This window comes from Rhineura floridana, chromosome 1 (assembly GCF_030035675.1).
Source record: "Rhineura floridana isolate rRhiFlo1 chromosome 1, rRhiFlo1.hap2, whole genome shotgun sequence".
Classification (NCBI taxonomy): Eukaryota; Metazoa; Chordata; class Lepidosauria; order Squamata; family Rhineuridae; genus Rhineura; species Rhineura floridana.
This window is the reverse complement of record NC_084480.1, coordinates 221,358,109-221,372,682: the sequence shown is the minus strand read 5'-3', so window position 1 is coordinate 221,372,682 and position 14,574 is coordinate 221,358,109. Positions and strand designations below refer to the sequence as shown.

Here is a 14,574-nt window from a genome sequence, read left to right as displayed (position 1 = left end):
CCCTCAGGAGCAATCATGTCAATGCCCCTATGAGTCTTACTGTTTCACAGTGAGACTAGGGCCTCAACAGGATCACCTGCTTTATCTCCTGGAAAATCCCCCAGAGCAGTCAGGAACCTATCAGATTCCATCAGTCTGTGGGGGTGGATCGATCCTAACTGGGCCCCCATCCCTGCAGGGAGAATTGTCACTATAAAACCAAACCTCACCATGAAGTGGTCTGACCATGATAATGGGGCGATATCCATCCCAACAATTTCCAGACCTCCACCCTCCTCACATGGAACAAAGACTAAATTGAGGGTATGCCCTGCTTTGTGTGTTGGACTGATGACCACTTGAGACAGGCACATAATTGCCATGGAGGCCATGAAGAGCCAGATCTGAGGCAGCCTCAGAATGGATGCTGAAGTCACCCCAAACCACTGTTCTGGGTTCCTCCAATACACACCCGAGACAACCTCAGCCAGTTCAGTCAGGGAGGCTGTTGAACAGCAGGGTAGGTGGTACACCAACAGCATCTTTAATCTGTTTCTGTGACCCAGCATCAGATGAATGCCCTCTAGTCCTGCTCCAAATAGAGGGGTTTCCTAGGGATAGGGAATGAATTCTTATGAACTTCAGCAACATGTTGAGCAACATCTTGAGATTCTCCTTTTTTGTCCTTTCCATTGGATGCTTCCCATTTTTCTGTGGGTGGTATTTTTCCTGCACGGTGACTATCTGCAGTTTATCTTTCAGGGTCCAATCAGCTTGCTAAAACTGATCACCTTTTCGTAACAATTTTATGGATTTTTATTGTTGTTCGTTTCAGTTCAGTGGTGCTGGTGTCCTTTAAAACTGGTGGGGCTGCTATGAGGTCACAGGGGCATGACCAATGAGGTCATGGGGGCATGGCCAAGGTCTGGTTTTCTTCCTATCCCTCCTGCATTGAAAGATTCTGTGGATGCTTAAACATTGCAGTTTTACAAATAGAACCTAAAGAAACTGAAAAGTGCCTTACATTGGTTTAGAAGGGGTCCACAAATGGCAATAAAATTATTGATGAAACAAAATGAACATTTATATATGTATAAGTGCAATGGTTAAAGCATTGGACTAGGATCTTGAAGATCCCCACTCAGCCATGAACAACACTAGAAACTCTTTTAAACAATTAGCTCCTACCTGTCCCCCCCCCAGGGAGAGATACTACAGTGGCAACTGTTATCTTTCAAGCTACATTGGGTTAGATGCAAAACGATCACCCCCACACGCACACAGAGTGGTCCACTTGGGTCCTGCTTTTCCCTCCTCTTCTCCCTCCCCCTCCAATAGTCAACAAAAGGCCGATCAGGGCCAAGGCCTACCCCTCCCACCACTGCCCTCCTCCTCCCCAACAGTCAGCAAAAGGCCTGCCAGGGCCAAGGCCTACCCTCACCACCACCGCTATCCTCCTTCTCTCCCCACCTCCAACAGCCAGCAAAAGGCCCATCAGGACTAAAGCATACCACCCCGCCATGCCACTGTGTGGCTTTTCCCCATGCTCCCCATGTAGCAACATACACCAACCCACCTACTCTGCACACTCAAATACTGAACTGAACTCACACAGACATTTTGCTGCTTATAAAGGCTGGCTGCAGAGAAAATATGCTTCCTACTACTTTAGCTTGCTACTTGCAAAAGCGAGAGAATAGCAACATAAACTCAGAGAGGAGCCAATGCAGATTGCAAATGCATGCATCTGATTGAAATGCATTGTGATGGCTCTTCGTAGTCCTGCTCTGATCCTATGGAACATCCAGTGCATATCTGATTGGTTAGAGCTTATTCTATGGGAAATAAAATCAAAATGGAGGTCCTAGAGGTGCTGAGGGGACCCCTGCTCTCCCTGAGCCACTCCTACTAGAATTTTACCCCTGGAGACAGGGGTTGAACCATAACAATAATTGTGATGGGCTGTGCTATCCAGAGATGATTGGCCAGAACAGTAGATGGACAAAAACAAGTCCAGAATGTCTTTAAATATTAGGTACCATATTGAATATGAATGTAAGGAACAGAGAAAGAGTGCTGGACTATAGATAATATATTGAATATGATTGTAAGGAACAGGGAAGGGACTGGGCTATAGGCTTGGAAGTTTAGGGTGGGCAGTGCCCCACTTGTCCTTAATGAGTAGCCTCCACTGTTTTAGTTATAGTTACTCCAAAACTGAAATGTGCTTGTTAGGAAGGAAAAGTAATGTGAAAACTTCCAGAGTTCCCCCATATTCTCAGTCTACTCTGGTTCTACAATACACGAACTGCTGTATCCTTTGGCCAAGGGTAGCCAATGTAGTACTCTTCAGATGTTTTGGATGAAACTCCCATCATCCCTGACCATTGGCCGGCCGTATTAGTCGGAGGCACTAGGAGGAGTTGTTGCCCAACAGCAACAGCAGGGCACCATGTTGGCTACCCCTGCCTTAAGGTAAAGGTTGGGGGCTTCCCATTGCAGCTATTGGGCATGAGATCTAATTGGGGCAAATATTTGATTCATGACAGATGACAGCAATAAGTGCTTCAGTATTTTCCATATCCATCCCTGTGCCTACTTGTTTAAAATATTAATAATTCCATTATCAGCATCCGAGATTGTCCAATGAAGATGTAAAACAGCTGAAAATCTAACACATTTTTGGTCATTAAGTTTATGTGAAAGACTATCATCATCTCAGTTTGAGGAATGGGCAAAAGCAAGTCAGATGTACTTGGAAAGTAAAATATACATATTTCAGGGTTCAGGAGAAACAAAACAAAATTACCAGATTGTTTAAGGTGTTTAAATATTGTGAACAGTTATACTAGGTATGCTTAAATAGTAAAAGAAATCACGCTCTGGTCTTCCCCACCTCCAAATTTGTGCCTGATATAATGTAAGGTATAGAACGGAAAGATGAAACCCAGTGGAAGGGTTTTACTGGATGAGTTTTCTGTCTCTTCCAGTGCTTGTGAATCTGCTTCATTAATACATCTATGTTGTCACTGTAACTAAACATTGTCTTGTGTATTTTAAGCAAGTGCAGTTAGATGTTGTTGTTCGGGTAGTCTAAATAAAATTACTTAAATATTACAAATAATATTTTAAAAAATAATACACAGCTTAATAAAACATATTCTACAGACATAAATCAATATTTCTCATTAGTTAATGTATGGTTAAATTACTTTTTGGCATCTTTAACTTACTGAAAAATGACAGCAATGCTAGTTGAGTTGTTAATACTTCCATGTCCTTCACTTCTGTAGTTCGTAATTTTAGGTTCTAACAGAGTACAAACATAATAGAAATTAAATTTGAAATGTTACATCAGACTATCAAGATTTAATTCATAGTACCAGAGTATGTATGACAAAAATAACAAAAGTAACATTACAAAGTGAAAGTATACAAAATTATATCAATTCAGATATTTTTGCAAATGATCTATTTCAAATGAAATAATTTTATTCTTGAAGAATAACAGTATCAGATTCTTCTGCAGACTGAAAGTGAATTATTTTCATTTCTCCATCATACCTGTTGTGTATATGAACTAGTAAATAAGTACCAATTATGAAATAACTAGAATTGCAATGGAAAAGTATCATTAAATTTAGAAAATGTAAGGTTTGAGGAGTTTAGTAAAACATTGATCTGTTGAATACCCATGGATTGGCCTTGCATTTATAAAAATTCTTCCTTTCAGGGCAGATAAAAGCTATGAAATCTCCAGAAGAAATAAGAAGGCACTTTTGTACAGAGGTTGGTCTTACACAGCCCATCCTAATCTCCCTCTTGCTGATAAGCCACATGGGAAAACTGCAGGGCACATACAGACAGCACATACAGATAGCACAGAGAGTAAGAACAAAAAAGAAGAAAAACCCCAAGCGTAAACTTTGTTATGTTACTCGAAGGTGCTGTTTTCCCATTATTAACTTTTTGAGATTTAAAGAATCCCATGTAGATGAACTCTAAGCTTCTCTTATAAATCATGTATCATTGCCTATACTTTGTGCTGCATTCAGAGGTTTAAGAATCCTGTCATCCCAAGCAGGGCCAGCACCAAAGGGCAGCCAGGTCGGGCCCTGGCTGAGGGATTCTGGGGCCACAGGGGCCCTTTAGGGGGCCCTTGATAGGGTGGGGGAGGAGTAGCAGCTACTCTGCCACAGATCACAGGGAGGGAGGTTCCAAGCCGCCCGCCTGTTCACTGGCTCCAACTCCCTGTCTCTCCTGTCTTTTATGGCTGCACGTGCAGGGCTGCCATTAACCAAGATGGCGGCTGAGGTTTCCCTAGGGTGCTGATGCCCCTGCCACCATTTTGGTTGATGGCAGTGATGCGTGCACGTAGCATGCAGAAGAGACAGGTAGGTGGGGCGTGTGTGTGCCGGGGCCCGGGGCAGGCTGGTTCCCAAGGGCCGTGGCATGCCTGGCATTGGCCCTGATCCCAAGTCCCTCTAAGAACAACAGGAGGCAGTCTGAAATTGGAAAGATCCCGGCAGAGTTACTGAAATCTTAAATAGATCAGAAAATGCAAAGGAGGTTTGTTTTGCCTTTTATAAAAATTCTAACTCTGTTACTCTTGCTTTATTTTTTAGACCAGCCTCAACTATAAAGAATCTACCATTTCTTTGAAAAGGCTAGGCACCCCCATGAACGTAGCAAATGTATCAGGAAATGGCACTGCTCCCTGGGAACACAGATCCCGAATTCACCTCATACTCTTACAACAACTTGGAGACACTTTGCGAAGTACAGACAAAGAAAGGATTCTTCTACAAAAAAGCCAAGCTTCTGCATCCTGGGGAAGACTTGTGTTGTACTGCTCACCGGGAAGACCGAACTGGGTATGCAATCATCAATGTAGGTGGCATCAAATACAGAATTCCATGGACCACATTAGAGAACTGCCCCTTGACCAGGCTTGGGAAGTTAAAGTCATGCAACAATTATGATGAGATCATGGATATCTGTGATGATTATGATGTCAATTGCAATGAGTTTTTTTTTGACCGCAACCCTTGTGCCTTCAGGACCATCATGACTTTTTTAACAGCTGGGAAGCTAAGACTCCTCAGAGAAATGTGTGCCCTCTCTTTTCAAGATGAGCTGGTTTACTGGGGGATAGAAGAGGAACACCTGGAGTGGTGCTGTAAAAAAAGACTGCGACAGAAAGAGGAAGAGATGGCGGAGGCTGAACTGTTTGAAGATGAAATGGTATCTAATGAAGAGCCACAATGTGCCTTCGAGGACAGCAGCCGTTTGCATTTCTGCATGAGAAAGCTCAGGGATATGGTGGAAAATCCTCACTCGGGGATCCCTGGAAAGATCTTTGCTTGCATATCTGTTTCCTTTGTTGCCATCACTGCAGTTAGTATCTGTATCAGCACCATGCCAGATCTCAGAGAAGAAGAAGATCGGGTAAGTACACAATAAACCAAAAAAATTTTTTTAAGTAATGATGCTGAAAATAGCATAAAGAGCTGGTGAAGTTTCTACCTCATCCTGAATATACATCCTGATTGTCCCTAATTGGTGCACCAGTTTCTGATTTCTCAGTGTGAATTTTAGTAACTTATTATAAAGATAATAACTTTCCTGGAATTAGTTAAAACAGATGTCTCACAAACTTCTGCATTCTAGCCATTGTTCCATTTCTTGTATCAGGACCTTTGGTTGGATCGAAAAGTTTTATTTCCCTGACAGAAGGAGCTTCCATCAAAAGATAGAGATTCCTCTGTTGGAGTATGACTCTGTTTGTCTAAAGACTTTTTCTATAAGAGGACGCATCTTCCATCAGATGAATTCTTGGATCCATTTTTTAATTTTTCTTTGTTTTTTAAAATATTTAATGCTTGTTTTGTGCATGGTCAGCCATTCATAAAAGCAGGTGTAACGGATGGGGTACCCTTCAGATGTTGTTGGATTCTAATTCTCATCAGCCCCGGGCAACATAGCTAATGGCCAGGGTTGATAGGAGTTGTATTCTGTGATGTTTCATTGTTGTATGTGATAATACACGCTTTTATAAAGGTAATGTTTTATATAGGTTTGTATTAGATTACATATGGTAAGTAGAGAATGATGGGAGGGGGAGTGAGTGAGTTGGAATGTTTAGGAATGCTGTGTGTTGATCGGTTGAGTGAATGGGAATTGGTGTTTTTATCTATGTGTGTGACAGTTGACAGATTTGGCTTGATCTTGGGAAGAGAGGGTTGGTTTGGAAAGGAGATTTCTAAAGGATAGAGTAAATATAGCCAGCGTGGATTTTTCACATTCCGCAATGTTAAATTGAAAATACCCCCATGTCATTCTGATGCTTCCCATAAGCTCATTTCAAAACAAAACCTTACAAAACTTAAAAGTCCTGAACTCAGAAATGCTTGCATAACAACCCTCTAAATTTTCATGGTGATACAGAAAACAGTCAGACAGAATAGAGAGTTCAAAGTCTAAAAAGAGAGGAAAAAACCCACATCCCTTTTGGACTTTCCCCCCTCAGAGTTCTCATAATCTGTTGAAATTCATTAAAAATCAGCCATGTTCACAGAGTACATGCAATCTATTACTGACCTTGCCCCATACTCTGACCTTCATCTTCTACAGTTTAAAAGTTTAAAAAATGCCTGGCTGATTTTTAATTAATTTAAGAAATTAAACTGAATGATAGTGTCAGGCATGCTCAATAAGAACCAACTGTCAGTGTTCTAAAAGCCAGACTCACAGCTGCTTGGTTTGGCTAATCAGGTGGCCACACCCACACCAGACTTTGATTTCATGTGAGACAGTCATGGCTTCCCCCAAATAATCTTGGGAAGTGTAGTTTGTGAAGGGTGCTGAGAGGAGACTCCTATTCTATTGACAGAGCTCCAGTGGCCAGAGTGGTTTAACAGGAAGGCAATGGTAAAACCATCTCTGAATAGTGTTTACCATGAAAACCCTATTCATAGGGTTGCCGTAAGTCAGGATCAACTTGAAGGCAATCCGTTTCCATTTTGAAACATGATTGCACAGAAATAAATCCTACTGAACGCAGAGATTATGCAAATGATCAAACCCATCTATAGCCAAGAACGTACCTATAGCCCACAGATATATCTATCAAACTTTAAAAAGCAGGGAAATTGGGCAGCTATAGTGAATGCACCAGGGGAGCAGGAGACCTGACCTCCTCTCTGAGATATTGTACTGCCCTACAAATTGATCAAAACGCAAACACCATTTGGATTGGTCTTTCACAGTCCAATCCACTTCCTATGTACCGTATATTCCGGCGTATAAGACGACTGGGCGTATAAGACGACCCCCAACTTTTCCAGTTAAAATATAGAGTTTGGGATATACTCGCCGTATAAGACTACCCCTCTTCCAACGCACACCAAATAAAAATTAAAAAAACATCAGATTTGATTTCAATATGGTAATTTTAATTCAAATGCTTATGACATGCAGGTACTTAGCAAGAAAACTGTCACTTACAAACATAAGGCTGTTTGTCATCAAACATGTAAACATAAAACAGTGCAAGTGGATTAAACTTTTCCTAATTCACTCTAAAGCTGAAAGGAAGGATAAGACAATAAACCCATGGGAGCTGCCATGCTGTTTGTTTTCTAAGCTGACAACCAAACAGTTTCCCTTTAAAAGCCTTCAAAATCCTCCTGTTCGTCATCTGATATCATAAGTACATCAATGACATCTTGTGATACATTTGTAAGGCAGTCATCGTATGGATCGAATTCCGTATCAGATGGTGTGGTCTCAGCTTCGGCTTCCTCTTCATCTTGCCACAAGTAGTCGTCCTCCATACCATCTAATGAATTTGATATGCCACACTTCTTGAAAGACTTGATTACTGTTTCTGCATCAATATCATTCCAGGCTTTTATGACAAACTTGCACAAAACATCCAACTGTGGAGCACGCATGTTTCCTCCTTTTGTGAATGACTTTTCGCCGCTAACCATCCATTCATTCCATTGTTCTCGAATGCGATCTTTAAATGGCTTGTTTAGGCACACATCCAGTGGCTGTACCAACGATGTCAATCCTGCAGGAATAACTGCCGCATCTGTGTTTAGTCTTGCAAGCCTTTGCTTGGTGCTGGGAGTTAAATGAGCCCTGAACATATCCCACACCAGTAGACTACGTTTTTGAATAAGTCCACCTGGTCGCCTGCTCCATACATTATCAAGCCATAGCTTTACCCCTTCTTCATCCATCCAGCCTTTTTCATTCACATGTACAAAACAACCAACAGGGAACTTGAGTTTTGGCATTGTTTTTCTTTTAAAAATAATCATTGGTCTCAGTTTGGTGCCATCAGCTGTGCATCCTAGTACCACTGTAAAACTGGACTTCTCATGTCCTGTTGTTTTAATTAAAATTGTTTTTTCACTTTTTTGATGGACAGTTTTATTTCCAACCATATCAAAATTCATTGGAGTTTCATCCATATTTCCAATACTACTTAACGCATAGCCATGTTTAGTGCGCTGTTGTATTACGTATCGATGGAAACTATTTACTTTGCTATCAAGATCTGCAGGTAATTTTTGGGCAACTTTCGTCTTTTGCCTGAGTACCAAATTATGCCTTCCCATGAATCTAGTACACCAGGATACAGTGGCCTTAAATCTGTTGCTGTGATCTGGGTTAGATTTGGCCCACTGAAGTGCAAACAAACGTATTTTATTTCGTGTCACTACATAACCATTTTGGCGATGCTCATTCACCATGTCTGCTACATGTTTTTCAAGTTCTGGCCAATGTGGGGTGCCTCTTCTTAATGCACACTTACCCCTTGGCATACTCTTTAATGCTTTTTCATTTGCTTTCCAGTCCCGAACCATCTTTTCTGTTACTCCATATTGTCTTGCAGCAGCGCAGTTATTATGTTCCATGGCAAAGTTTACAACTTTAAGTTTGAAACTGGCTTCATATTTCTTTCTTCTTGCTGGTGGAGCCATGATGGGGTTTTGACTGTTGGACATTTGTATACTGTACTGTATGTACTGGTGCTATACTGTATGAACAGGTACAGATACTGGTCTTAGAACAGGCGCAGTACACGGCACACGACTGGGGCAGAATGCACTGGCTGATGTACACTGTCACGATGGGGCAGAATGTACACTTGGCGTAAAAGGTAATATTGCACAGGATTGCACAGTATCAAAAGCTTTGGAGGATATATAGCCAAATAGCTTTGTATGTAGTCAACAGTCTGACACACTATCAGTTGACCTGGTGTACAGTCAGTGAAGTATCAGCAGTGTTGCAGCAAAAAGAGTCTTTATACTGGTGCAGATAAGCGCAGTACCTCAATAGTTGCCAGGGTCAGTCACAGAGATTGGGTTAGTGAAGTACTTCCTATCTGCAGCACATACACAGGGAGCTGATTACACACAGGTAGCTTGACAAAAAGCTGGGTCCCGCTAACCCCAGCCCGTGAGAGAGAAAAACCCTCCCCTTTGCAATGCTAATGGGCTCTCAGAGAGAGCGGGAAAAAACGGCCATTAAAATGGCGCCCGTAGAAAAAGCGGGAAAATCGAACAAGAATGACGTTTATTTTGCCCAGCAACAACTGTTAAAAAACGTAATGAGCAATGGCGGGCAGAAAAGAATGGCATCTGAAATTTTAACTGTAAAATTAGAGAGAGCCGCCACGGTAGAATACGGCCGCAGGACTGAACAACTTAATCGCGGCTGGTGGAAATATGCTAGAAAAAACTCCGTAAAGGAGGCAGTACAGCCTGTAAACTCCCGTAGCCGAAGAAAATCGACCAACAGGCAAAGCGCAGCCGCGGGCTGAGAGGACTGTCTAGGGCAGAAACAAAGCGCCGCGGACGAGGAGCAAGGCAGCCCAAGCAAGAGGAGCCGCCAAAAGGGGAAGGCAAAGAGCCGCAGACACAGGCTCCAGACGGGGAACTAAAGCGCCGCCCGTAAAAATCAAAGACGAAGGGAGCCGCAGCCTCAGGCTCCCAATCGTCAGGGCACAAAGGGAAAAAACGGCAAAAAAGGGCTGGAGAAAATCAAAGACGAAAGAAGCCGCAACCGCAGGCTCCCGATCGTCAGGGCACAAAGGGAGGATCGGTAGAGAAAAAGGGGGTCGGAGGCTGCAGCCGCAGCTCCTGGCCAAGCCGCGTCCGCCGCTGAGGTGAGAGACCGCACACACACACCCAGCAAGGAGGAGAAATTAACAAGGAAATTGACACACAAGCAAAAAGAACGTGCCATCCCAAGCCAGCAGCAACCACACACACCTGCACTCTCGACACAAGTAAGGTGGGGTAAAGCGCCGTCCATAAAAATCAAAGACGAAGGGAGCCGCAGCCTCAGGCTCCCGATCGTCAGGGCACAAAGGGAGGATCGGTAGAGAAAAAGGGGGTCGGAGGCTGCAGCCGCAGCTCCTGGCCAAGCCGCGTCCCCGCTGAGGCAAGAGACCGCACACACACACCCAGCAAGGAGGAGAAATTAACAAGGAAATTGACACACAAGCAGCATCCCAAGCCAGCAGCAAGCACACACACCCGCACTCTCGACACAAGTAAGGTGGGGTAAAGCGCCGCCCGTAAAAATCGAAGACGAAGGGAGCCGCAGCCTCAGGCTCCCGATCGTCAGGGCACAAAGGGAGGATCGGTAGAGAAAAAGGGGGTCGAGGCCGCTGAGGCGAGAGACCGCACACACACACCCAGCAAGGAGGAGAAATTAACAAGGAAATTGACACACAAGCAGCATCCCAAGCCAGCAGCAACCACACACACCCGCACTCTCGACACAAGTAAGGTGGGGTAAAGCGCCGCCCGTAAAAATCAAAGACGAAGGGAGCCGCAGCCTCAGGCTCCCGATCGTCAGGGCACAAAGGGAGGATCGGTAGGGAAAAAGGGGGTCGAGGCCGCTGAGGCGAGAGACCGCACACACACACCCAGCAAGGAGGAGAAATTAACAAGGAAATTGACACACAAGCAGCATCCCAAGCCAGCAGCAACCACACACACCTGCACTCTCGACACAAGTAAGGTGGGGTTAAGCGCCGCCCATAAAAATCAAAGACGAAGGGAGCCGCAGCCTCAGGCTCCCGATCGTCAGGGCACAAAGGGAGGATCGGTAGAGAAAAAGGGGGTCGGAGGCTGCAGCTGCAGCTCCTGGCCAAGCCGCGTCCCCGCTGAGGCAAGAGACCGCACACACACACCCAGCAAGGAGGAGAAATTAACAAGGAAATTGACACACAAGCAGCATCCCAAGCCAGCAGCAACCACACACACCCGCACTCTCGACACAAGTAAGGTGGGGTAAAGCGCCGCCCGTAAAAATCAAAGACGAAGGGAGCCGCAGCCTCAGGCTCCCGATCGTCAGGGCACAAAGGGAGGATCGGTAGAGAAAAAGGGGGTCGGAGGCTGCAGCCGCAGCTCCTGGCCAAGCCGCGTCCACCGCTGAGGCGAGAGACCGCACACACACACCCAGCAAGGAGGAGAAATTAACAAGGAAATTGACACACAAGCAAAAAGAATGCGGCACCCCAAGCCAGTAGCAACCACACACACCCGCAGTCTCGACACAAGTAAGGTGGGGTAATAAGTGGTAGATGGTAGACGACACCCGGCGTATAAGACGACCCCCGACTTTGGAGAAGATTTTCCGGGGTTAAAAAGTCGTCTTATACGCCGGAATATACGGTAACTTGGAAGAATTTGCTAACGTGCTTCGTATGTTCTTAAACCGCAAGGTTTTTTTGCCTATTAGTGAATTCACTTACATTCTTGAGGAAGAATAAGTAAGTGTAACTTAAAGGAAACTGCAGAACCTTAATCTGTAACCACATGCTTTTAAAACCTGAGTATTAAATATTTTTCCTTTTGTTTGCAACATCTGTTGAATAAATTCTCTTGGGTTTTAACACATGCCTGGTTCTCTGTTAGCTATCACAAAGAACACATATATTGGCAAAAGGTACACAAAGGTTAAAACAATAATTTATGTTGGCAGCAAACTTTATTCCAGTGAGAGAAAAGGTTTCAGGTTTCAGGTTTCAGGCAAGCATTCTATAGTTGGGTTCTTTAAGGGCAATAAAGGAACCAGAGGGGTAGTGGCTACCTGTTGCCTGAACAAATAATAAGCAGAGGTTTTGCTTAACAGTGGTGTGTAAGGAAATACGTATTCTTTCCTGCTTAAGACAGAGTGGTAGCAGGGGGATACAACATGTTCCAACAACATCTGGAGAGCTCCACATTGGCTACCCCTACAAGTAAGCCATCACACTGATTTCTCGGGGGGGGGTGTTTCTTACCCAGCACAACCCTGCTACACAATCCCATGAAGATGTCTGATGAAGTGAGCTGTAGTCCGTGAAAGCTTATGTCATAATAAATTTGTTAGTATTTAAGGACATGTGCCACAGATTTCCCTGTTTGTTTGCCCATCATATAAAAATTATTGGCATATGTTTCTGGTTTTTCCTGAAGGGATTTCTTTTATTCACCTCTACCCTTCAACTGTCTTTAAGCAATTCTCTCAGTTTTGAGAAATTTCATCTTTTAAAATTAAATGAGACTCTGTTGTGAACAAATTTCTACCTGTTTATGTTGGAATACAGAGTTGCAGGAGAGGCTTTTTGGAAACAATGAGCCCTTGAAGAAATTGAAGTGCCATATATCCACATATATATATAAACTAGAGTCGTCCCAGGTTTAGGGGACTTACGTCTTGAGCCAAAACATGTTTACTCAGAAGTAAATCCTACTGAATTGATTGGAATTTACTCTTTAGCAAATGCAGAAGACTGCAGAAAAGGAGCTTCAGATTGTATTTCAATTTCTTAAATTAAAAAAGGTTGCTCTTGTTTCCAAAGAGCTTTCTGAATATCGTTTATGAATTAAATCCCCCATCAAGCAATCACTTGACAAAAAAGTTGAATTGTCACCTTCAACAATACTTTATACATACTCTGCTGCACAGTTCCACACAAACTTCTCACTTGAGTAGAATCCCTGTGTAGCTGTTTCTCTCTTCTGTGCTTCTTCATGGAGAACAGTGAATGGTGGTGCTATTATTGTTGGAAGACGGGTTCTCACTGCCCGTGGGTTACATATATCATGTTGAATAGCCAGGTGGTATAAAGGTCAACATGAGTGATAGGTATGTATGGAAAATTGTGACAAGGTTTTTCTCATTTTTTTCCAGAATTCTTATAATATTTAAAAATTTAAATCCACCTGGTGTTAATTCAATGAACCAGGGAAGGGAAATAGTTTTTTCTGTCCTCTTGTGCACTTTTTGTTGCAGAATTCACACAAAGCTACACCTACAGTGTTGTCTTTCTAGAAAATTTTCATACAATTTCAGCCAGTTACCATTTACAATTTTGTTTCTCCGAGCAAAAAGTGCCTTGGACAGAAAATATCCCAAGAAAAATAATTCAATTTTATATGTGTTTTTTTGTCCCAGCCAATGTAATGTGTTTGGTTACAAAATATTCCAACAAAAACTGCTCCACTGATGCAAATTTGAGTGTCCAGAAGATTTTCTTTTAGAAAACTAAAAAAAAGGCTGGGCAAAAGAATTTTTCCAGAAAAATCTATTGATTTTTGTCTTTGTTTTTTGTTGTTGTTTTTATGTCCTAACTAGTGTTATTGGGATAAAAAAGATGTCTTATGACTATGTCAAACAAGCCCTGATCCAGAATAAAGTGTTGTTCTTCTGGTTTTGAGATTTTTTACTACCTGGAAATACAGTGGAATTTAACTTTCAGTAGAAAAATGTCCCCAAAAACCATTTGTGTTATGTTTTTCAGGTATCTCAGGTAGGGTTAAAGAGGCCAAAATAAATGAAAATACACACTGGATAAAATTAAGTGCACCTATTACCCAGGTGAATCAAACTCCCCTCTAAAGAACAACAGTAAAAATACATACATGATCTACAGTGCCAGAGTCTTGCAAGACAGAATAAACTATAACTTGAACAAGTTTTTATATTATATGTTTTTAAATGTTTGTTTGTTTATTCAATTTATATCCCGCCCTTCCTCCCAGAAGGAACCCTGTTGTAAATAGCCTAGAGACAATTAGGTATGAAGTGACCAACAAATGAAATTATTGTTGTTGTTGTTGCTAGTAGTAGTAGTAACCATAATAGTTATTCTGGTTAAAAGTTTAACATTGCGTCATAATATGTTTTCTGTCAAAATGTAAGGAAAAAGTCAAGAAATAAATGTTAATTTCTCATACAACAGGGCTTGTAATTTCTTATGCTTCCTGAAAAGCTGTTCCTGTGGTTTGGGAAATTCATGGGGGAAGTCAATGAAACTAGGCACTAATCTATTACACAAGCAGAAGTGCCTTAGGCTGGCCACATTTTTAGATCCTAGCCTATGTAAATTAAATAATAATCTAGGGATGATCCCTTATTCTGCACTAGATGGTCTGTTTCAAGAAACCATAGTTAATATTGACCATAGTTTAGGTACTGGAGAACACAGTAAACCACGGTTCATCTAAAATGGTAGCAGAATCTTCAGTTCTTGCTGCCATGCCAGAGGGGCAGTGGTGACCATAGAGAAGCTAGGTT

At 42.6% G+C, this 14,574-nt stretch overlaps 1 protein-coding gene across 4 annotated transcripts in view; it reads left to right on the top strand.

Moving 5' to 3' along the window:
* The window catches only part of KCNG2 (potassium voltage-gated channel modifier subfamily G member 2), a 117,454-nt gene that overhangs the window by 72,727 nt on the left and 30,153 nt on the right, over positions 1-14,574 (top strand). For all 4 annotated transcript variants that reach the window (XM_061593987.1, XM_061594001.1, XM_061593993.1 and 1 more), the window contains exon 2: positions 4,605-5,427. In XM_061593987.1, coding sequence (XP_061449971.1) covers positions 4,672-5,427 — 756 coding nt within the window. In that variant the 5' untranslated portion in view covers positions 4,605-4,671. The remainder of the gene's footprint in view (positions 1-4,604; positions 5,428-14,574) is intronic.